At 36.7% G+C, this 24,933-nt stretch overlaps 1 protein-coding gene across 28 annotated transcripts in view; it reads right to left on the minus strand.

Annotated features, from left to right (window-relative positions):
* Wnk1 (WNK lysine deficient protein kinase 1) overlaps positions 1-24,933 on the minus strand; it is a 134,403-nt gene that overhangs the window by 4,356 nt on the left and 105,114 nt on the right. For 9 of the 28 annotated variants that reach the window (XM_021732150.3, XM_021732160.3, XM_021732149.2 and 6 more), the window contains 18 exons: positions 24,267-24,548; positions 23,481-23,578; positions 23,213-23,375; positions 22,352-22,468; positions 21,648-21,821; positions 21,386-21,443; positions 21,129-21,251; positions 19,171-20,603; positions 17,368-17,451; positions 14,814-14,897; positions 13,654-13,714; positions 11,284-11,357; positions 9,017-9,678; positions 6,207-6,409; positions 5,485-5,679; positions 4,533-4,625; positions 1,925-1,966; positions 55-81 (listed from right to left, as the gene is read on the minus strand). In XM_021732150.3, the coding sequence (XP_021587825.2) occupies positions 55-81; positions 1,925-1,966; positions 4,533-4,625; positions 5,485-5,679; positions 6,207-6,409; positions 9,017-9,678; positions 11,284-11,357; positions 13,654-13,714; positions 14,814-14,897; positions 17,368-17,451; positions 19,171-20,603; positions 21,129-21,251; positions 21,386-21,443; positions 21,648-21,821; positions 22,352-22,468; positions 23,213-23,375; positions 23,481-23,578; positions 24,267-24,548 (3,973 nt within the window). Of the gene's footprint in view, positions 1-54; positions 82-1,924; positions 1,967-4,532; positions 4,626-5,484; positions 5,680-6,206; positions 6,410-9,016; positions 9,679-11,283; positions 11,358-13,653; positions 13,715-14,813; positions 14,898-17,367; positions 17,452-19,170; positions 20,604-21,128; positions 21,252-21,385; positions 21,444-21,647; positions 21,822-22,351; positions 22,469-23,212; positions 23,376-23,480; positions 23,579-24,073; positions 24,128-24,266; positions 24,549-24,933 lie in introns of all 28 variants that reach the window. The other 19 variants (XM_040281208.2, XM_021732163.3, XM_078015494.1 and 16 more) reach the window with 11 other exon arrangements.

The raw sequence follows: 24,933 nt of genomic DNA on the forward strand, positions 1-24,933 counted from the left end.
AGGAATTCTATTTCTATGGTTTGATGAAAAAGGAAGAAGGAGTCTGTGTCCTGCCTGATTTCGGCTCTGCTGGAGGGCACACTGAAGGTTTATTCGAAGAGGCAAGTTTTAGGGAAGAGGGAAAGAAGAGTCATGGTCTTATTTTGTTTTTCCTCACCCCCACTTTCTTAACAGATCTCACATTTACTGCAGAATAAATAAAAGCTACTAAAATAAGTTGTGAGCCAGGAGGCCTGACAAAACCCAAGTAATAGTGGGGCTAAATAAGTTCATGCGTTTTCCTGCTTTCAAGGACAGAGCAGCACACCAGAGCACAGCAGCACACCTGAAGCAACACTGCCACTTACAGCCTTTATAATCCATTGCTGGTTTCAAGTCAATTTGCCGTCTTTCCACTCAGGGAATGGCACATACAAGCATGTCTACACTAGAGGAACAGTTAATTCTGAGGTGAAGGTGCAGAGTGAGGAAGGTCACATGCTTCTTACCACCGTGGCAAGACATGGAACTACTGCAGTGTGAGTGACAGTTCACGTGGTGCCGCTGGAGCCACAGAGTATTGTCATTGCACACAGGGTATATAAGGGGAAGAGTGGATTCCCCTGGAGTACAGGAAACCCAAGTGGAAAAGTATAAAAGCACAGGAAACAGCCTTCCTCAAATAGCAAATGTGAGACAGAGGGAAACAGAAAGTACAGGCAATGAGGACGGGCAATCACGATAACAAAGAAATCTAGACAGCAAGCACACAGCATGCATTGGGGACTGGCATCCTGCTTAGGGTGACTACTGTTTAGTGAAACAAACAGAAGTCATCATGAATGAACAGGGCTGTCCAATGCCAAATATGAGAAGCTGAGTGGAGGTGAGCACTGCTTAACCACAGAGAGCTCATGCTGGGAGTCACACCTCTCTAATCTGATGCTAGCTGCTCTTGATAGTGTGAGGCCCCTTCAGAACTAAATTTCACTTTTCATTTTAACCTGTATTACCCAGTATTGGATTCTGAAAGTGGGGCTTATGACATGAAGGAGTATGAACCATACAGTTAACTTTTTAACTTTGGCTTCTGTAATTAGGCTTCCAGTTAAAAAAGGAAACAAAAATCCCTTTCTAATGAGAAATTCACCCCTAGGAAAAGCAAGGTTGACTATAACATAGACCTGACTAGTAGAGAGAGACCTTCTAGAGAACAGCTAACTCACCTTGAAAACTTTTTCAATCCTTCTGAAAAGCCCTAAAAAGTGGTATAGACTTTAACCTCCCCAAATTCATGTTTTGATTCCTTCCTGCCAAAAAAAACATCTCCCCTACCTCCATGCTGCCAGATCTTAGGAACCATAACCCATTAGGACTCACAACTTATTGCCTGGTATCCCAAGAGTAGAGTTCTCTTGTTAACTCTTGCTAGGTGGCCTGCTGGGTTGCTGAATTATCTGTACTTATATGAAAAGACCCCAGTCTAAGAAGCCAAACTCTCCAAAGTAGTATTTCTCTCCCGCACTAATCTAGAAGCTGTCTCCCACCATGATGTAAACAATAGGAGGGCATAGACTCTGTCCACTTTGATAACTGCTAAGTCTCTACAGGGTGCAGAACAGTGCTTGGTACCTACTTGCTAACTAAAGGACTCTTTCCTACAGGAGCTAGGCACCCCTAGCTCCCCAAGCACATCCACAGGCACTACCAATCCATGACTGTCATTGAGCTAGGTTTACATGGGGAGAGCATTGACTATGAGGTGGTTTCTCAATCTGATATTATAGCCAGGAGTTAGCAATTAAGCATGTTAAAGAATACATTAGAAAAGGTGCAGAGATAGATGGAAGTTGGGAAGCTGGAATTATGAAGCTTCAGAGTTCAAAGAACTCATGGATAACAGGCTTTGCAATCAAGGACCAAAAGTAACAGAAAAGATAATTACTACAGAGCTGGTTGCAAGGACAAACTTTTTTCACCATCTTCCCTGAAGCACAAAGAGAGAGCAGTGTGTTAAAGATAAAGAAACATCAGTGTAAAATCTTTAGATTCTCCAAACAGCATACAGAGTCCCAGCAAGAGAAAGCAGGAAGGGAGACAGATGGGTGGGACCTGGTAGCCTTGACATAGACAAAATTCTATGGGATGTTATCTAACTGGCTGTTAGCCTTCACACAGTGATCTGACAGACCTTGCTGCCTGTTGAAATGTGTTGAGTTTCCACATTCAATCTCTGTTTTTCAAAGGGTAAGGGGAGAAACTCCAGTACCTAAGGTCTCACTGCTTGAATTTCAAACACTCAAGCAGTGTTTCCACTGATACTGTCTCACTTCTTGTTTCTCCTGCTGGGTTGTTATAAAGCACTCAATAAAATTAGTACCACTGTTACAATTTTAATTTAAATTGGCTATTATATTTCTATATTCTAGATAAACACACTAACCCCTTCCCTTCCAGAAAAATCTTTAAAAATATGTGGAAAACAAGCAACCTTTGAACATAAACAGAGCATTAAGCCAAGCCGTGCTTCAAAACCATTATCTATTATTTTGAGAGTACAGAATAATGTAACCCAAACTAATAAGGCCCCCAGCTCCTTACAGATACCTGTTTTTTCCCCATATTTTTAAGTCTGCCTCTTAGGATTTGTACAGCAAGCTTACATACTGAATCCTGATGTGCCTTCAAAGATGTATGGCCTCTCATTTAGACCAAAGGGGAAGTGAAAAAATTTAATATTTGTAATCACTTTATTTGAACAAAGGGGTGTGATACCACCTACCTTTAAATGTCTGATGAGAACTAACAGAATTAAAGTGATACTTATCATCTCATACTTCCAGAAAAAAAGTCTGTTTTCTTTCTTCCCTCTCAAAAGACAGGGAACGTACGTACGTGTGTGTGTGTGTGTGTGTGTGTGTGTGTGTGTGTGTGTGTGTATCTCAATCATTTCAGGCTGTATATCATAGGCCTGACAAATCAAATTTATTTCAAAACACTTGTCTCCTACTACTAATGTCCTTTCATCTTTCTAGCTGGACATGCAAATTAAATGCTTATTCAAGTGTCAAGGTGCTAATAGGCATTGTCCAGGCTAGTCTAACCAGAAAAAATATTGATGTGAATGTTCTAAAATTACACAAGCTTGGAAAATTACCAAGCTGTATAATGTCTTTCACCCTCTTCTTTTTAAAAAAATCTCTGGACTAGCAACACGTGGGAAAGGTGGTAAAAAAATCACCTTAAATAGAGCCAATTCATTATTAACTCAGGTGAAAAAGAATAGGGAAACTAGAAAGATTTACAAATGTGACAGTGAGGGAAATGGAAATTAAATGTAATTTCAATGTACTCTGAAATTTGGTCACTACAGAGGACAAAGGAGAGTGTAAATACTTCTCACCATGAAGAGGCCCAGGATCTCTGAACCATATACTCAAACACTGATGGCCTTAGCACATGCATTTAAAAAGCACTTCAATAACCACACCAGAAGTTTGAGGCCTTAACAGATAGTTATCCAAATTCTAACAAAAAATAAATAAATAAATAAATAAAATAAAAAATAAATAAAAATAAAAAAATTTAAAGTTGAGCTTTGTGAAATTTTTATTTTAATAAACATTTATTGATCACTTACTAAGTGCTAGATAGGCACTGGCTAATCAGAGAGTACCATCGACCATGACTATGTCCCAAGAGTCATTTATTTTTGTGTCTATGATCTTATCTGATTTATATGCCCCAGGAGATAGGAACTGTCTTCTTCACATATGGGGAAGATGGGTGATTTGCTACTGTTCTTTGCTTTTAAATGTAAGGCATTGTACTGTCTTGAACAACTAATAAATATATATATATATATAATATATATATGGCTAGGAAATCCCAGCAATCAGATTAAAAAGGCAGCTTTCACTTGCAGGTGGCTGGGCTGGGCTTTGGTCATTAATAGAATAAATGCTTTATCTTGGATAACCACAGTAAACCCCCTTTTGAACTACTAATCTCATGGGGAAAGAGGGCAGTAATGGATCCAATGAAGAAACTTCTACCATCATTTCAATTAGTAGATGTTTAGGCTTAATGAGGAGAAAACAAGATTCCCACCTACTCTGAAAAGAATAGAAAATATGGTAAACTTTTACCTGTTTCAAGGACCTAAGCGCATCAGTGGTTAAGATGCTTTTTGTCACTCCTAATGCTGGGGCTGGCTGAGAGACAATATTGAATATGACTAGGTGTGGTCTTCATTACTCTCAATGACCCAGTATAAAGTCTTGATATCTTATCTATCCTGGATCCATATCTATCATGGATCTAGGAAGAAGCAATTCTACTAGAGAGTTATTTTGACATCTATAGAAATCCAATATTATTTTTACATCTTTTACCATAATTAACACAGGGACCCAAACTTCTGAGGGCAATAGTATTCAGCCAAGCCACTGACTAGATGATACACAAAGAGACAAATGAAAATGGACTGCGTGACACATCAGATCCAAGCAGCAGAAAAACAAGGACAAGGAAGGAGTAAAGGTGTTACACACAAAGAGCCAAGCAGGGCGTACTCAGAAATCGGGTCCTCCTGCCACCAGGTTTGAATGTCACCTGCTCAGATGCACAGTTAAACTTCGCACAGCCTGTGAGAGGGGGAAAACGGAAGAACAGAGAGAGGAGAAGAGACAGAACACAACTACAAGATGTTAGAAACTTGAGGCTTGAGTGGTGAAAAGCACTAAGATGGCACAGAGAAGAACAAAGCTTCTGGGAAGGTCAGATATGTAAGACAGGAAATATCAGGCCTCAGTTCCCTCCTTTTGCACAATACTGAAGCTCTTCTCAGTTGGAATAATGTTAGCTAGTTTGTGTTCCTTAGCAACTCTTAAATCTCTATTTTCTACTAAGTTGTGGTAAAGCCAATGTATCTTTATTTTTTTCATTATTTTCTGCCCAGATATTCAACTCTTTTCACTTCTTATTCTAATGTTACTGAAAGCGCCTTCTTCTGCAGGAATGGTTTGAGCAATAATTGTTAATGAACAAAACTATATTTGGAAAGAAGAGATTATAGATGAAAAGTTAAATAGTAGGGCTAGTCATCTTAGTTACTCCCATACTTAAAAAAGTCTACAATAGCTAAGAAAACACATTGTTTTTTAGAAACTGCTAAAATTCCTTAGAATTTGGTCCAGGATATCTCAGCCTAGCAGTAAAGCCTACATTCCAAACACAAATAAGTTATTTATAAAGACTGTAGATGTAACTTTTCACAGTAATCCTTTGGAAAATAGCTCACCTAATGGGAGCAATGAACTCAATGATTCTGATCATCACTCAACTTCTCTGCTGAGCCCAAAGATACATCAGTGTATAACATGTAGACCATGTTCAGGTCAGCTAGTGCCAATAGGTTTACTCATTAGGCATTTCTCCCAGGTATGGCAATTTCTTCATTTTAATGTTTCTGGAAGATGATGTTTGCTTTGATCTCTTCCTTACCTTGTCCTGGAGCAGAAAGGCTTGGTACTGAAATGGCACCATCACTGGTGAAGGCTGAGTAGAGGTTATCACTGGAGGGAGATGGCTTAAGAGGTTGTAACAGCTGATTCTGCCCGGTCTCTGCGATGTTGCTAGGAGGGTGAAGGGTCTGCTGGGGGTGCAAGACTGAAGCTGCACTCTGACCAGAAAGGTTACCTGCCAAAAGACCAAATGGGCTGAGGACACATGTGAAGTTTCCTTGATGCACTCAATAGGCAATGTATTTATTTCTTTAATTTGTTCTACTGAGGATTAATCATGGGTCAAAATGTGTAAAAATTCCATTCTACATTTCTGTAAATCATTTTTTTTCCCTACTAGGAAAAAAAATGATGGCTCATTATACAAATCATTATACTTTCTTTATCATTATACTTTCTTTTTAAAGTGGTTTCCAAATGCACAAAAGTTTGGTTAAATGTGAGTGTTGTGTTAACAGGCAAAGTTAAGTGTTTATCCTCAAGAACAACTATAAATGAAGAGTATTAGTAGCAGCAACATTGCAATAGAAAAAGCCATTGTAGTCATCCAGACTACTTCTACAGATTTTTAAGGGATAATAAGTATAGGGAGTTAAGAAGTCAAAGAAGCAAGAATTGGCTTTTGCCAAACTCTTAGATCACATATTCAGCTGGACACAAAAACCAAAGATGATTGACTTGGTCCAGGTTTTTTATTTTTACCTGAAAGCTGTGGGCTTTTATTTCCCAAGGAACTGCTGCGACTAGATTTACTGCCTTTGCTTTTAGTGGGTCTCCTTCTTCTCCCTGAAAGGGGAGCAGCTGGGGGAATAATGACAGCAGGGGGAACCTTGCCCAATTTGGTATATAAAGATTCAATTTCATGCTTCTGGCGACTCTGCAGGTCCTGAATCTCTTTAAGATGTCTACAAAAGATAATGAAACATAATTCAAAATATTATTACCATCTTCATTCAAAAAATAATTAAATTGTATTTTAAAATTTGCAATTAAGTATTTAGTTATGAACCCTTTCCCCAAATGTACTACATCATGAGATTCTAGTTTGTCATTAACCTACCTTGTTAGTCTCCATTATCCAAGCCATATTCCCACAAGTTCCTAGCTATTATGGTTTGGATGTGAGGTGTCCCTCAAAAGCTCAACGTGTGAGACAATGCAAGAAGATTCAGAGGAAACAATGCAAGAACTGCGTTGCCGGAGTCTTAATCCAATCAGTGAATTAAACGTCCTCCCCTCCCCAAATGGGGATAAACTGAGCGGTAACTGAAGTGCTAGAGTATGGCTGGAGGAGGTGGGAACTGTTTGGGGTATATATTTGTATTTGGCAAGTGGAATCTCTCTCTACTTTCTGATCACCATGTGAGCTGTTTCCTTCTGCCACACACACTGCTATGATGATCAGTCTCACCTTGAGCCCTGAGGAATGGAGCTAGCTGTCCGTGGACTGAGACTTCTAAACCATGAGGCCCAAATAAACTTTTCCTTCCCTAAAATTTTTCTGGTCAGGTCTTTTAGTCACAGCAGCAAAAAAGCTCACAATAACTCTAGCCAACTACAAATAGTTGATAAGGTGTTATGGAAAAAACATTTCCTGACTTCTGAGGCCATATGCAAGACAGGTAAATTTGCTATTCTGATCCAATTTGAGAAAAATAAAATTAACAAAACTTGTCAACATAATTATACTTCTCAATGCCATTACCAGGTTCATTTGGTAGATGAACAAATAGCCAGGAATGGTTAACAGTGATGAGAAGTGCTAATGACATAAAAAATGTAATGAAAAATATAATGAGAATAATTAGTTTCAACATGGCCACCTCATATATATGTTGTCATTAAAGGGAAACATTATAACTTGAGCAAAGCTTGCCAAAGATTAAGGACTTGCTTTTGACCATACAGTGATGATGCAATTAATCACTGTGTTGGGACAGAATTCCCCCAAATAATGAGGGGCACTTTCACTGTGATGGTTATTGACCATTATGCATGGGTAGAAATAAAAGGTCAACTATAATGACATAGTATTCTTAAGTGATGAACTATAGTGATATAGTGTTCTTAAGTGTTGGAAAACAATGCCATCTTCATGGTTAATCTGGGACATGCCATTGACATTATTTATACGTAGAAATCACTTTGAAGATATGTAAAAGTTTCCATTTATTTCAATTTCTTCTATTTAGGGACTAAATTATGTTAAGTCCTAGGATTTCAGAATACTAACTTGTTTAGTATTAGAAGAGAATACTGTTCCTGCTTGGGAGGAATTCTTGCATTCTAAGAAAAGCAAATATAACACAAATAGAGTGGGGAAATGATAAAACTGAAGAATATATATAATTCAGTGTAGGATAAAAGAAATAGTATTTGACTTTATTAGAGAATGAAGAAATATTTTTAGTAATAGATCTGAAAGGCATCTTGCAGGACAAATAGGAGTAGATATAGAAAATGAAAGAATTAAGTATTGTTTGGAGATGGGGATGGGACTGGGAAGAGTGATCTGGTAGGAATTCCAGGCAAAATAAATAATATAAATGAGGACACATGGCCAGCATAGGGAACTTCAGAAAGTGCTCTCTAATTAATTGACTCAATTATAATTTGGTTAATATGTAATGGAGTAATTACAGTGAAAATATTAGATAATTACATATGGATAAACATTTAATAAAAATCTTTTCTAAAGGATAAATTTAATACTTTTTTAACTTAGTAACTTTTTCTTCTTCCTTGCATTAAAAATAACATTTTAGACAAGAGACTTCTTGTCTATATTAATATCACTGATTATTGATTCAGAAAACTCATTGTTTATAACCATTTAAGAAACACCCAAATTAGTCTCATGTCTAAAATGCTTCTTCAGAAATAAACACAAAAGCAGATGGTGAAATTCTTATTAATGAAAGTGAAAAATATAATGAAAATAATTAGTTTCAACATGGCCACCTCATATGTTGTCACTAAAGGGAAACATTTCCAATTACAATGACTTTGGCTATTTTCCTTAAGAAAAACTCATGGTTCTAGAAAAAGAATTCAAATGTGTCATGATAATTTCGAGTATTGTTTTTGTCGTTTGATTTTTTTTTAAGTTTTCTATTTTGTTGTCCTCATTTTTATTATTCTAGGAAATTTTGAGATATGAATAGTAAACTGTAATCAGTTCATGTGATCTTTGAGCTCTATAATTGGCCTTCAACAGTACTTTGTTTTTTAAACAAAATGGCTACTAAAATATGCATGATAAAAAAAATAACATTACAGTGATAATATAGAGGTGCTTAAGGAAATCCCATAACTAGAAAAGTCTTAAATTCTGATGAGAAGACAGGGAATGAATTATATTGAAACAACTTGAACTTTTGCATATCACCTTCTCTGTAGAAGGAATACCACATTAGCATATAGTAGTGAAAAGACCATTAATCTTGCCACTGGGATCCACTGTCTTAATATAATATGTGCCATTAGTCACTCCCAGGAGAAAATACACTTACTTTTCTCTTAGTCGTCGAAGCTCTAACTTTAAGTCTTCATCTTCAATGTCTGATTCATTATCACTACTCATGTAAGAGGAATTGAATGAATTACTAAGGCTTTGACTTAGATTCTGAATGGGAAGACTCTTCGAGCACAGCTGACGGGGTGAATGTGGGCTACCTGAACCATCATCCACATCCCCCCTTAGAAAAGCAGCCTCCAGGTCAGAGGATGGCCCATTTAGATGTGAAGGCTCTGAGAGTTCAGGCTTTTCTTTCTTTGGTATTACTGCAGGGAGAACAGCTTGTTCTGAATCCCTAAAAGGAGGAGATGTCACTGGTCCTTCTTTCTTTGCCTCAGCAATCTTGTCCTCAGTTCTTGATATAGAGAAACGACCCACTTTGTTTGCTGTAGTTGTCACCTGAAAACGTCCCACCTTGGTAGGTTGCCCAGTTTCTGACTTTGCTTCTGAGGCAGGAGTTTTAAGGGCACTATCTGGCACATCTGAGGAGATGCCATGGATTGTCATCCCATTAGGCTCTGGCTTTACCAGGGTACTCTCTGGACTACTACTTGATAGCACTGAGGACTCTGATGTACTAGACTCAAAATGAACAGACTTTGCATCTTCTGTCTTATTTTTATCTTCTTTCTGGGTATCATCCATTGCAACTGAAACCTGATGGAAAAAGAACAGAGTATGATTGAAAAGTGAAGTCCCTGGCATTTAATTTCTAGCATAGACTTCCAAAAAAAAAAAAAAAAAAAAAGGAATCACTTTATTTTCTAGTCAATCAACAGGATGAATCTTACATAGTCTATCCATCTTGGACTGTAAAAATAAATCAAATATCATTACAAAGAACAACACATCTATACTGAGATGTAGATTCTGAGTGGCTAGAGTTCAAAGCCAGCCTCAGACAATTTAGTGAGGCCCTAAGTAACTTGGGAGACCTTGCTTCAAAATAAAAGCCAAAAAGGACTGGGAAGGTGGCTTAGTGGTTAAATGCACCTGGGTTCAATCCCTGGTACCAAGAAAAAATAAATAAATACCACTAAAAGGTACGAAAGGAGGATCCACATCCTTGTCCTGATTTGTCCATGTTTTACAGATACAAACTCGGCCTAACTACAAACTCAAAGAACTTCAGTTTATAGCCAGGATCAGCGATGTTTGCCTATAACTCTAGCTACTTGTGAGACTGAAGCAGGAAGATCTCAAGTTTAAGGCCCACCTAGGTCACTTAAGCAGGACTCTGTCTCAAAATAAAGTAAAATGAAAAGGGGGTTGGGATGTAGCTCAAAGGCTGAGGGGTAGAACACTCCTGGGCTCAATCCCCAGTATGACCAGAAACAAAACAGACAAAAACCAAATCAAAACAATCCCCTCCCAGTCCCCAAAACGAAAACAAACAAAACAACAACAACAAAAAACAACCTCAGTTTACAAGTGAGAAAAATCACCTACTATCCCCAACTCCAGGGGCTATCATAATTATTAATATGAAAGTAGTTCTGAAAAGTTTAAAAAATTATTTGCAAAACTTATTTAACTCTATATACTAAGAGCGAGAAACTGCTCATTGGTTGGATCAGATGAGAAAATATGGTATCATTTGATGCTGACTCAGTATTTTCATTTACAGAGTTAAGTCTAAGAAAATTATTATAAATATAAAAAGTTTTTACACATAAAGATGTTCAGGTGGGCATGATGAAGCACACCTGTAATCCTAGCAACCAGGGAGGCTGAGGCAGGAGGATCCCAAATTCGAGGTCAGCCTCAGCAACTTAATGAGATCATGTTTCAAATTTAAAAAATAAAAAGGCTGGGTAACAGATCAGTGGTTCAATCTGGGTTCAATCCCCAGAATTGTAAAGGGGGAAAAAATATGTTCACTTTTATTTTCCTTATTATGATGAAAAAATTAGAAATGACCAATAGAAGAATGGTTAGGTAAACGAATTACTATTTGAGGAAAAAAGAATTACACGATATTCGAAGAGAAGCAGCTGCCAGTTTTAGAAAAAACAAGTAATCTTGTGGGATGTGTTGGAAAGTTAGTATGATTATCTATTGTTTCTCTACTGTTCTAAGTATTTCATAGTTCCTTTAATTAGTATATATTACTTATATGACAGGAAGATGACAGTTATCAGGTACTATGAAAAAGAATTATATTAGGTAGAATTAATATAATTATAGGTAGGTAACAATTTTATTATATACACAACCACCCGAAAAAAGAGGGAATCAAGGCAAAGAAAATGATTGTCATACCTGAAATCGTCCCATCTTAAAAACACCAGTTCCTGAACTAGTTGCTAGGACAGGGCCTTCTGTGCCTTGGGAAACTGAAACAAATACATAGAGGAGGAAGATAAATTATCACCCTCTTTTAAAAAGTTACCTTCTATTCCCTTTGGCTAAAAGTATATTAAAGATCTACTTTAAAATGAAAACCAGTTTAAATTTATTTTCTCAATTGAACACTCAGGTAAAGTCCTATAAAACAGGATAGTATAGTTCTTAAGAATCATTCATAAGTAGTTTAAGCAACTTCAAAGCCACTCAGGTCCTTTTCCCCAGGGACAACTATTTGTTTTTATTCTGAATTTTAAAGGCATACTTCAGCATGTATTTTCCTTATTTTATACAATTAGAATACTGATTGATGATTCCATGTAATTAGTATTTCATATCAATGCCTTGTTCTTTTTTAAAATATTTATTTTCTAATTATAGGTGGAAATAATCTTTATTTTATTTTTATGTGGTGCTGAGGATCGAACCCAGTGCCTCATGCATGCTAGGCGAGCACTCTATCTCTGAGCCACAACCCCAGCTCAGTGCCTCATTCTTTTTAATGAATACAGAGTTTTGAATTTTATTTCTGTAATATATATATATATATATATATATATATATATGTCTGTTTTTTCAGTGTGCCATACTTTAATCAGGCTTCTACCAATGAACATCTAAATTTTTCAGAAATTTGCTATTTTAAAAGTGCTCTAATACATAATGTCTTATAGATATGTGGACTAAGGAATGGAACTATTAAATAATTTGCTTTTAAAACTTAGACATTACTAAATTGATCCCCAAAGGCTTTAACAACATACCAGTGGCTACTAAAACTCCTAAATTTACCAATGAGACGTGAGAAACGTCTATCCTTTGTAGTTTTACTTTCAATTTCTATTATCATTGAGGAAGTTAAGTATTTTCATGTCTAAATTTATTTTTCTGTATCTTATATTTGTTGGGTCTATGCTGAATTTCAGGACCTGCCCCCTACAATACTGGAGATCGAACCCAGGGGTGCTTTACCATTGAGCTATATGCCCCATGCTGGCCTTGAACTTGTGATCCTGACCTGCCTCAGCATCCTGAATTGCTAGAATTACAAGTGTGCACCACTGTGCCTGGCCAGATTCTTTATGTTAGCAAAACTAGTCCCTTCTATGATAAAGATACACTCAGACATTCCACCACCACCACATATGTATTTCCCCAATTTTTCATTTATTTTTATACCCAATGGCATTTTTACTACATTCAACAAATTTGAAATTTATTACTGCTTGCTCTAGGTTGAATATTAAACTTAACACAATCCTCTCTATTAGGGATTAGAACAAACTATGATCAGTGTACCAAATTCAAGAGCACAATCAGATTCAATCATTTGCATTAGTCTATTGCTGCTTTGGGGCTTGACCAGGAAATCCGAATAAGACTGCATCCTGAAAAGTCTAAAATATTACTATCTGGTAAAAAAGTTTGTTGACTCTGCTCTACACAGTTGGGGGAAAAAATTAAGGAAAATATTCCTCTCATGTATTCTTACGTAGTACTATTTTTATGATATCTTTCATCTTTGATCCATTTAAGACTTTACTTTGGACTAAGTTGACAATCCACTTTTAGTTTTTCCCAGATGGCTATTTAGTTGAAATATCCCATCTTCTTGAAGATTTAAAAGGCCACTTTCTTTACATTCTACATTCCCTTTTATTTGGTGGTAAATATAAGTAATCAACTTTTATTGTATTTACTTATGGTATGTGTTTTGATAATTTACAGTTTCCTTTATTTTGTCTATTTCTAGCATTTCTAATGTATCATTGATTTTTAAGTTATTTCTTTTAAAATAAGTCAATTCAATATATAATTAGCTTGAATAAAAACAATATTTAAACTAGTTAATTTAATTATATTTAATCTCTGTACGAAATGTTATTCTGGCTTTTCAAGCTGATTTTTATCTCTATATGTCCAGTGTCACAAAAGTCAAGAAGTTAGTTGTAAATTCACTTTTATAAAGGCCTCAATTTCCTAATCTTGCAAGGATCTTGCCTACCTAAGAACAAAAGGTCTTATGCTAAGAAACTACCACTGCCCCATGTATAATAATCTTCTTGTTCTAATAACATCAACAAAGGCTCGTTAATCTGCTAATATCTCATGCTTTAGATATTAGTATCAATTCTCCTCAGTCATGGAAATACGTAAAAATGTTCCTTATAATAGTCTCAAATATGCCAACATGCTAAAGACTGTGCCTTTGAAACAGTGACCTCTATTATCAATCATAGGCAGGACTGGGAGTAGTAATATGAAAGGAAGAAGGATGTTTCTCACCATCCTTCTGAGGCTGTGCTCCTGCTTCTGTAACTGCTGTTGGAGCCACCATGGACACAGGCTGCAAAACACATACACACAGATACCACAAAATCTTTAGCTTTAATCAAGAATACTTTTGACCTGTTACCTTTTTTTCTGGTCTTTGGAAAAGTGAAATATAGTATATGGTGAAGAAACATTTATATCTAAGGGAATTTTCTTTTACAATCAAAAAAAATGTTTGTTTTTTTTTTTTTTTTTTTTTTTTTTGGTATTGGGGACTGAAAACAGGGTCATTTAACCACTGAGCCGCATCCCCAGCCCTTTTTATTTTGAGACAGGGTCTTACCAAGTTGCTTAGAGCCTTGCTAAGTTGCTGAGGCTGGCTTTGAACTTGCAATTCTCCTGCTTCACCCTCCAGAGTTATTGGAATTACAGGGGTGTGCCACCACATTTGGCAGAAAGGCAGTTTTTTAAAGAAAATTTGAGTCTTAATCCTTCTTCATTCTTTCTTAATTTTTCTCACAGAACACTTAAAAGTCTTATGCTAAGAAACTACCACTGCCCCATGTATAATAATCTTCTTGTTCCAATAACACCAACATAGGCTCGTTAATCTGCTAATATCTCATGCTTTAGATATTAGTATCAATTCTCCTCAGTCATGGAAATACATAAGTATTTCTATAGAAAACTAGCTGTTTCCTTTTCTTTATTCAAATGGGGATCTCACTATGTTCCTTAGGTTGAGTTTGAATTCACAACTCTCCTGCCTCAGCCTCCCTAGTAGCTGGGATTACAGTCATGCTCCACTGAAAAATAGTTTTAGCCTACTACAAAGCATAAATGCAAAATCCATAGGACTGATCTGAGATACACACTAGTTAGAGGTACATAAAAAGTATCAGTTACACTTTAATTTGATCTCTTTTTTGTTGTCTGGAACAAGCAGGCACTCTGAAAAGATGTTATATTAATAATTTTTTAGGTTACATTTTGTGTTGCAGAAATATGATACATTCATGTTAAGAGATTTTATATGGATGATATCTTTATTTATTTATTTACTTACTTATTATTTTTATGTGGCACTGAGGATTGAACCCAGTGCCTCATACATGCGCTCTACCACTGAGCCCCTCGGGTTATGAGATTTTATCAAGGGTTTAAACACTTACACTAACTGCAGATGTCACTGTAATAGTCTCTGGACTAAGCGTTCTTCTCAGCTGTGCATCAAGATCTTCTAGAGGTTGTTGTGACTGAGCAAAAACAATTATGGTAGATATAAATTCTGTGGCACTTTCAGAGCTACTATATATAACGGATTTATACAGGACATTATTTTATGCTTTAGATTATAACATTTGTTTTCTCTGGAAACAAAACCCCCAAAACCAAAATTTACATAATGCTATCAAGATTATGAAACTCTATCAAGAGCAATTCAGCTACACTTATATGATATATATATGATATATGATATATACTTAAATCCTACAGATGGCAGCAAGGAAGTCTGGTTATTCTGTCCTCTTAATCATGCATTATACTATGCACCTCTGGGGCACATTCTTTTTTTACCCAGTCACAGTCTCTACTTGGTACATCTATCTTGGTTTTTATCAATCTGTTCTTACATAAGCTTCATTTATGCGTCCACCTCTAAATGCAGGTACTATCTACTTACCCTTCCTTATTCTTTATATTTCTCACTATACTTAGCAATCAATGTTTATTTTTCTCTTCTTTTTAAAGACAAGGTCTGACTATATTACTTGGGCTGGTAAAACTGGATTTAAGTGATCCTGCTGATAACAGATACATGCCATCATGCATGGCTTTTGAACACATGTTTTTAATGAGAAACTGGTTTAAAATCATATTGGCATTAATACTGCACCTTTTTTCAAAATCTGGTGACTGTTGGAGTAGGTTCTCGGTTGAAGGTATTACTTTATTTTGGCAAGCTCTTTACATTATGTTCTACTGAAAATTAGAATTAAAGTAGGAGGGATAAATTCATAGTAGGCTTCTCAAGTAGCAATCTGTCATGTTTTTATTACATATAATTTCAAAATAAATTCCTAATTTAGTTTCAAAGTTTACTAGCTTGTGCCATGTCAGAACCTTCTTCATGGTTATAATGGACTGATTCATATCAAGTGCTTCCCTTACGGGAAATTCAACTAAGTAGTTAGTAATGGGGTGAAATGGGAAAGGGAAACAATAATTTAAACATTACAGATGATTATGACTACTATCGTATACATTAACAGAACTGAGCGTGAGAAGGGAAACTCAAGGTCATGTGGCTGATCTCAAGTTTTTTTTTTTTAAAAAAATCTTGTTTTTAGGTGGACAAAATACTTATTATTTATTTATTTTTAAAGATTTTTTTAAAAGTTGTAGATGGATACAATCTTTATTTATTTATTTTTATATGGTGCTGAGGATCAAACCCAGTGCCTCATGTGTGTGAGGCAGGCATTCTACCACTGAGCTACAACCCCAGCCCTATATTTATTTATTTTTTATGTGGTGCTGAGGATCAAACCCAGTGCCTCCCACATGCTAGGCATGTTTTTCTACCCCTGAGCTACAACCCTAGCCCCTCTTTGAGCAATCTTACAAAACATGTTAATATCTTGTTGAGCCGTCAATTTTTATATTAAAAGTTACAGTACATATTTTCATGCAACATTACACCTATATGTAAGTCAATTATTTCTTTAGGTGGTCAATGAAAGAAATGATAAACATTGAAGATTTTAAAAACATTTTTGATAAACATTGAAGATTTTAAAAACATTTTTAAAACTGGTTTTTAAAAATTAAACAAACAAATACACACCTAACTGGTTGGACTCAGAAAAAGAAACTTTTGTAGTTAAATTTTTAAAATACATATATAGATTTTAGTTGTAGATGGGACATAGTACCTTTATTTTATTTGTTTATTTTTATGTGGTACCAAGGATCGAACCCAGTACCTCACACATACTAGGTGAGCGCTCTACCACTGAGCCCAATAGTTAATTTTGATCACATAAACTTTTTTATTTCCACATTGGCTTAGAAACTACCCTTACATTTAAGAAGCAATTTCACTATTCTATGAAAGAATAAATGGGGGCTGGAGTTGTGGCTTAGTGATAGAGAGCTTGCCTGGCATGTGTGAGGCACTGGATTCCAGTGTCAGCACCACATGAAACTAAATAAATAAAATAAAGATATCATGTCCATCTACACTAAAAATATTTTTAAAAAACTGTGAATGAAAAAAAGAGTAATGTTGTCTGGCAAAACAACAAACTTTGATATTTTCTTCCCACATGAAATATAAAAAAATATTAAATGTTTTCTAGGTGACTTGAAGCAAAATTCTAAACAAAATAATAATGAAGCTTACTTTAAGTGGGGCCTGGATCATTAGCTACATGGTTTTTATGTTTTTAAATATTTTCTTAGTTGTAGACGGATACAATACCTTTATTTTGTTTATTCTTATGTGGTGCTGAGTATCAAACCCAGTGCCTCACACATGATAGGCAAGTGCTCCACCACTGAGCTATAACCCCTGTGCAGCTACATGGTTTTTAAAAGAAAGGTGTTACTAAGTCAAAGCCAAGAAGGAACCAGAAGCCAAGGTCATGCAATGGTGAACTATTTAAACAAGCTTTGCGAAGAAAAGTAGGAGCATATAAAGAAATCTGCCAAATCTTGGGGCACCTGAGTTAGTGAAGGTCCAGGAAAAGGTGGCAGCTGCTCACTAGGCATAGTACCAGCTGGAAGTTCAGTACCCACTGGCAGCACCTAAGACAATGAATGGAAATTCAAGTCCATAAGACACTAATAGTAAAGACTGCATGCTAAAGAGCAAACCAACTAATTTTAATACAGAAGCATAAAATAAAATGTATCTAGTTATCACCAAGGGTACACTCTTAATATCTGTCTTACATAAAGGACAATATAACAAAATAATAGAATTATAAGTGTTATTTTGAAATACCCTTGAAATGAAGTAAAATATAATAAAAGGTTGTTCCTTAGGGTAAATAAAGAGGACAAAGTCTATAGGCACATAAGAGGCACAGCTCTTTGAGCTACTTATTTGATATAGAAAAACAAGACATTTTCTAAGAAAAACAAGACTTCTGAGAAAAAGGAAAATAAAAGCAAACAACTCAGAAGTTGGCTTAAAACCCAGAGGGAAGTCTGATAAGAAAAGGCATCAAAAATCTAATACTATCAAGTAATTTGTTTTATCTGAGTAAAGACTCTGAACTGACAGTTCCTTACATATGATGGATGGTTAGACATGAAATTTTTTTTGGACTTATAATAGTACAAAAATTATATGCCTTTAGTAGAAACTGTACATTGAAATTTTTTTCTTTATCTTTTTGGTACTGACCATTGAACCCAGGGGTGCTTTACCACTGAGCTTCATCCCCAGAGCCATTTTCATTTTGAGACAAGGCCTTGCTAAATTACCCAGGCTGGCCTTGAACTTGTGATCCTCCTGTCTCAGCAGCCTGAGTTGCTGGGATTTCAGGTGCATGCCACTGCACCTGGAATTTTTTTTTTTTTTGGGGGGGGGATAGGGTCTCATTATGCTGACTAGTAGGTTGATCTTCAACCCTTGGGATCAAGTGATCCTCCCACTTTGGTTTCCTGAGTAGCTGGGACAACAGGCATTTACCACAAATGTAAATTTTGATCTTTCCCAGGCTACCAAAATGGAGGACGATACTCTCTTATGATGCAAATCAGCAGTAGTGAGACACAGCTCTTTTAATCATGACATCACAAGGGTAAACAACCAATATTTTACAGTGTTTGTGTTCCTAAGCTACAATGTTTAGGTAGGTATATTAAATGCATTTTTGACTTCATATTTTCAATTTTAGGATGGGTTTATGGGTTGTAACCCTATTTTAAGTTTAGAAATATCTGTATTACCCCACTGCAAAGAGTTTCGCAGCAATAGCAATGCAGAAAGATAGCTGAAGTATAGAATACAGTAGCCACAATATAGCCTTGTTATTTTTAAAAAAAGATCAGCAATGCTAAAGATGGGAAAATGAGAGGAAATCTGCCACAGAAGAATTAAAAAATACAGTTTAGTTATTTTATTCCTAGGATTAGACTAATTCCTCTTTTATCACTTTCAATTTTTATGAACCTCAAATTGTACTTACATGGAAAGCAGAAAATTTCTTTCATTCTCAATTGAAACAAAGTGGCAAACTACTATTACTATGCATATTTTTTTGATAGATGCCTTTATTTCCCCTTTGGGAAATAGGAGAAATGTCTACATTTTACCTGATAATAATATACATTTCAAAAAAGGGAAAAATCTTTGTGTTCATGTCCTAAAGTTGCTGTCAATTTGTTTAAGACTGAACGACCACTACATTTATAACCTTCAAGGCTTTGTAACTACATTATTAATTTGCAAGGCCAAGTTGAAAACTGCACGAATGTGATCTTACTTATCTAATAATAGTTTCACAAGAACCTTACCGGAGCCTTAGTTAAAGGTGGCTTTGAGGGAGCAGTTCCAGGTTTCATTCCTGATGTAGTGCTGACTGGGGCTGAAACATAGCTGCCTGGGGTAGAAACTTGCCCAGGTGTGGCCACTGACATGACTGACAAACCAGCTGTTCCTAATGGCAAATTTGTTGGTGGTAAGCAAGTACTCGTAGTGGAAGTCATGAGTTTGCTTGGTGCAACAGCAGTGGTTGGGATGCCTGGTGTGACTGTGGTCTCTACTACTAGTGACGTCTCTAGTGAGACAGAGGCATGCTGAGCTCCAGAAGAGCTGTGTTCACTAAAGAGAGACCGCAGCTTTTCCTCCAGAGTCTTTATGTCATCAATTCCAGGGGCTTTGGGTTGGGTATCAGCATCTACTTCTGGACAGTGAGTGTGGGGTTGGTTAGGAAGCAAAGCTGGTTGAGGCTGACTATGAATGAGAGTCTGCTGTACAGCAGGCACATTGGCAACAGGTTGTACCAAGGGTGGGATACTGGGTACCTGGGGTAACAAAGGTGTAGAAGTAGGTCCTACTGCTTGGGGAAAGATAGGAGTAGAAGCTATCACTGATGGGATGACTAAAGGATGCACTCCACCAGGCTGAGAAACAGAACTAGCCACTCCTACTCCAGGAGAGGAAGAGGAAGATGGTGCAGAGAGAGACAAAGCTAATCCAGTTGTACTGCTATGAGATGTTTTGTCCAGTGAGTGTGCACTAACCACCACTGTTTCAGCTAGAGTAGGGGCAGAGGTACTGCTACTAAGCTGAAGGGATGGCTGTGAAGCTATGGTTGGGAATGGAGTGGAGGCAGAAACTGATGTTACTGTGGCTACCCCAGTAGTGCTTGCTGTCTGCTGAGATAACACAGCTGGAGGCTTAGCACCTGGGGCAGCAGTACTGCCCACTGCAGAGGTTGAAGCTGTTGAAACTGTCATAGAAGGAAAAGCGCCTGTACTAGAAACAGTGCTCCCAGATGTGGGGGCCTGTACTGGCTGGGATGTTGTGGACATTGAGACAACTGCAGGTATTGTGACACTTGAACCCACACTGGCAAGTACTGGTGACTCAGACACAGGTGGTACAGGAAGACAGCTTGACATAACCACACCTGTGCTGGTGGCAACTCCAGTAATCCCTTTTTCAGTGGGTACTGTAACCTCAGCCTGAATAACTGATGTGGAAATGTCATTAAGAGAGCTGCTTGATATAGGAACTGATACTGAAGGTGTGGCTGCTGCTGTGGTTGGGCCTCCAGCCAAGAAAGGAGGAAATGTTGGTCCTGTGTGACTAAAGTTTGGAGGTGCTGTGTTGGGTCCTTCAGTCATTTGGGCATGTCTAAGTTCAGAAAAGGCCTGCTGGAGACTAAGGGATGAAGCAGAGTGAGACAAATTCATTCCAGGGCCCTGAGGTATAGAGGGAGCAACTGCAAAGGAAAACAAAAATACAGGTTATATTTATAGTCCTTTATGTAAAAGGAAGGATTTAAACATTGTTCTAACAACCTATTTTTTGATCACCAACAATGCCATGTTATCAAGAAGGTTTAATATTTCTCCCAAGAAAATGACAAGTTCTAAAACTGTAAAATTGACTAGCAGTTTGTTCAAATAGTCAGCTTATGTGAGTGAACATCTATTTCCAGAAAAGAAACATGGAGTACTCTGAAAACATATATAATTTCTAAAAACAAACAAAAAAAAGAAACAAACACAATAAAGAATTATACATAAGCTGCATCTAATATGGCTATCCTTTCTGGCTTTTTCTTTAATCCTATTATTTAAATAGTTCCCTACTCCTTATGTTTATCTGCTGTTTAAAACCTCTATTTTCTACTTGTTTTTATTATCTGTGTCATCATGAGCTACTGCTTGATGACCAAGCTTCCATTGTAGCAGAGATGCTATAGGATTTATGTTATTAAATATGTGGCAGAATCAATCCTCACCTGTGTCTGATATTTCACTGGTGAAAACTTTGGATTCTCGTAATCTACTTTCTGGCACAGGACTCACTATAAACCGTCTTCCAGCAGAATGAACAACTTGAGTTAAAGAACTGGTAGGAACACCTGAATAAAAACAAATCTCTTAATAGCATTTTTTGTTATATAACTCAACCGCATGAAACTTTAATATTTCATTATTGGCACATACAACTTCTTAAGTTAAAGGCAGAAAACAAATGAGGAAAGAAGAAATTTACCGATTTGCTGTGGCATGGAAGATGTGGGAACTGGTTGTTTGAATTCTCCTTCCAATTTCTAAGAAAACAAAACCAAACAAACTAAAAGTAAGTTCATTCTCAAATGTACTCTCAATTAGACAAAGCAAATCACCAAGTGAAATGAACATGAATGCTTATTCTCAGTCACAATGTGATATCAGTAGGCATTTTGCATGGCAAATTTAGTACTACAGATGTATTTTATATAAGCAAAGCTTCACTATGTGATTGGTGAACCTACCTGAGAACCTGAAAAACCATAGTCGTCCTTTCCCTGCAGACTTTCCATTCCCTGGTCACCCTCTGGTTCCACACTGACATCCTCACTAAGCATTTCATCAGCTTTTTCAATAATTTCCCGCACTTGATCCACAAATGACTCTCTCTCTATTGCTAGAATAAAGTCATTGTTCACCTGTAAAATAAATTATGTCCTTCTGATCAATATAACATTTCTGAAGCTTTAGGTCATTCAACTACCACAAGATTTTTATCCCATCTGCATATATAGTGTATTATTTATTTGGTATTTAAGTTAGCCCTTCCATCCTTTTTTCTTTTTGTGCTGCTAATGATCAAATAATTATATTTTATTTTACTTTATTTGTACTTTTCTGCTACTTTACATTTCATTTCATTTCATTTTATTTTATGGTAGCATCTCACTAAATTGCCCAGGTTGGCCTCAACCTTGAAATTCTCCTGCCTTGGCCACAGTGCCTGGCAGCTCTTTCCTATTTAAGAACTTCAATACTTAATACTGAAAGGTGAATAATTACAGATTCTACACAAAAATATCACAATCACAGGTTAGGTGTGCTGGTTATATTACAATGAAATACAGAACTATAAAACATGAATTACAAATATTGGATAGTTGCCTAGGGCAATGGATATTTAGATGAAGTAATAGGGGAAAATTTGGAACTCCATATGCAGACATACCATAATTGTTGCTATCTCCTCGGGGTTGTCACCATCTAGATCAAATTTGAATGTAACCATTTTCCGATTATGAGTCTCTAATTGACATTCTACTACCCGGTCTCCTTTGTTTGAAACCTGAAAAGAAAAGATACTTCATTTCTGAAGACTATACTTGGCTTTATTACTGACACCGAGAAAAAGTCATTCAGACTAATGCTCATATTTATGTCTGAGGAAGCATGGTATGAATATTGTAACTTTTTTTTTTTTTTCCTAAAGATTTAGTTCAGGAGACTAAACTAGAAAATTCTGAGGAGGGAGGGAGGGAGAGAGAGAGAGAGAGAGAGAGAGAATTTTAATATTTTATTTTTTAGTTATCGGCGGACACAACATCTTTGTTTGTATGTGGTGCTGAGGATCGAACCCGGGCTGCACGCATGCCAGGTGAGCGCGCTTCCGCTTGAGCCACATCCCCAGCCCCTTAATATTGTAACTTGAAGCACCAATACTTGAACTGGTAGAATACCTATACTATAAGGTGATGTCAGTCTTTGAGCTATTTGTTTATCTTCCACTACTGAGTCTGAAAGGAACATAAAGTCTTTTTCACTCTATTCTTTTCCCTAAGCCTTAAGAATTATTTCAATGATATTAGTTGCTGTCTCTATTACAGATTATTTGTAAACTATACTTTCTGAAAAATGTGATACTCAAAAAGAATTGTATGAATTAAATGAAAAAAAAAAGGCTATATAAATTATATATGGTGCAAAGATAAGGTATCTTTATTTTATGAAATGAATGGTTCTGATTTCAAAAACTATTCTCCGTACTAAGTTCCTTTAACAATATCAAAGCCACAAAGTCATCGATACCTACATTTAAAATTCTCAATTTGGGGCGTGAAGTCTTTTCATGACGAGAGCGACTTCTTACAGATTTTCGATAATGCCGTTTTGCTGTTCTCCCTTCATGCCTTCCACTGGATGATGGGGCATTCTCATTGCCATCACTCATACCTGAAGCAACATCTGAGTGTGCACTTTGAAAAAGAAAAAGTTCCATTTTCAATATGAGATTTTAGGGTTTGATATTTTGATGTTTTATACTATCCTATCTATAAGTCAAAAGAGAATTATGATTTTACCTGTCTATAGAGGACACCAAAGTGACAGGTTGGGTTGGTTGTGACTGTGCTACTGGAACTGGCTCTGGAGGAACAACCTGAGAGACTCCCTGAGTACTCTGTGAATGGAAAGGATAATTCAAATCTTGGTGGTAACATATTTATCATGATAAATGATCGTGATAAGATCCCTTTATTTCCTCTTATCCCTCCCCTATATCCTAGAAGCAGTAAATTTACTAGGAGTTCTCAATATTCAGCATCTACAGATAGTGATCTTAAAATTCCAAAGGAAGTTTCTAAAGGTAGTCTCTCATAAAGACTGCATGGTGTGAAGTCAGCCAACCTATTTGCTAGGCAATGTGAAACTACAACTTGCCATGCAGCCAGCATCTTACCAAAAGTGTGCAATAGGGCAGGCAGAGCAAAGTGCAAAGATAAACTCAGACCTTTTTTTCCTAGTAGGGCAAAAATGATTGCTGAGAGCACAGTAGGATAAGATATTCTTATGACTGCCAATGGTATGAGTTTGTGAAAGGACAAGAATAATGGCTAAAGTACTAGCTAGAGAAGTGAAGTACTAATAGGGTTAATCTTCTCCAAGGCACACTCACTTCCCAACAGAACAGCCAGTGGCAACAAGGCCCCCACATTGGCATTTCATTCTGCTGTAAGAAAAAGTCATTCAGAAGTTAGTTTGACATGGTCTCCAAATGAGTTCTTAACCAGGGAAGCCTGTTTCTCCTTTGTCATTTTTATCCCTTAGTATATATGCTTTATGTATAAACATGCAATAATTCCATTTACCTCCAGAACTGCTTGCTGGGAGGATGTAGTGGGGGATTGTTGTGCTAAACTCACTGCTGGCTGGGACACTTGAACCTGTCCTCCTATACCGCCCACAGGAACCAAAAGATTTGATTCCACATAAGGCTGCACCACTGTAGGAAAATAACCTGGTGTAGCCAATGCTTCTGTAGGCATGGGAGGGGATAGGACTGTAGAATGGATGCAAACAGAAGCCACGTTTGAAGAGGGAGTAATATTTGAATCTCCTGGGTATTGTGGTGGCAGTCGAGGTGGGAAGCCCTGTGATAGAAATGAGGAAGGTGAGTTAGTGCAGGTTGGGGCATCAAATTAGCAAATCAGCAAAACATGCAAAAAAAAAAAAAAGGGGGGGGTGATGGTGGTGGTGGTGGGGTAGCAGGAAGCATACAGCAAAGAAGAGTAGCCCGTTCTCTTATAATAATCTAAAGATTATTCTTGAAATGAAATGGTATACTGGTTCCATTTTGGGAGCCAGCATTCTACATATCATATTTTAAATTGCTGGTTTTCCCCAGTTGGAGATTATTTAAATAGGAATTATAATAAACTTAATTCCTTCTAGAAATATATCTACTTTTTAGCAAATCTTACATGGAAGAATGCAAACTCCTCCTAGTATTAGCCATTCCAGTCATAAATGGAATGG

This window comes from Ictidomys tridecemlineatus, chromosome 6 (assembly GCF_052094955.1).
Source record: "Ictidomys tridecemlineatus isolate mIctTri1 chromosome 6, mIctTri1.hap1, whole genome shotgun sequence".
Lineage (NCBI taxonomy): Eukaryota > Metazoa > Chordata > Mammalia > Rodentia > Sciuridae > Ictidomys > Ictidomys tridecemlineatus.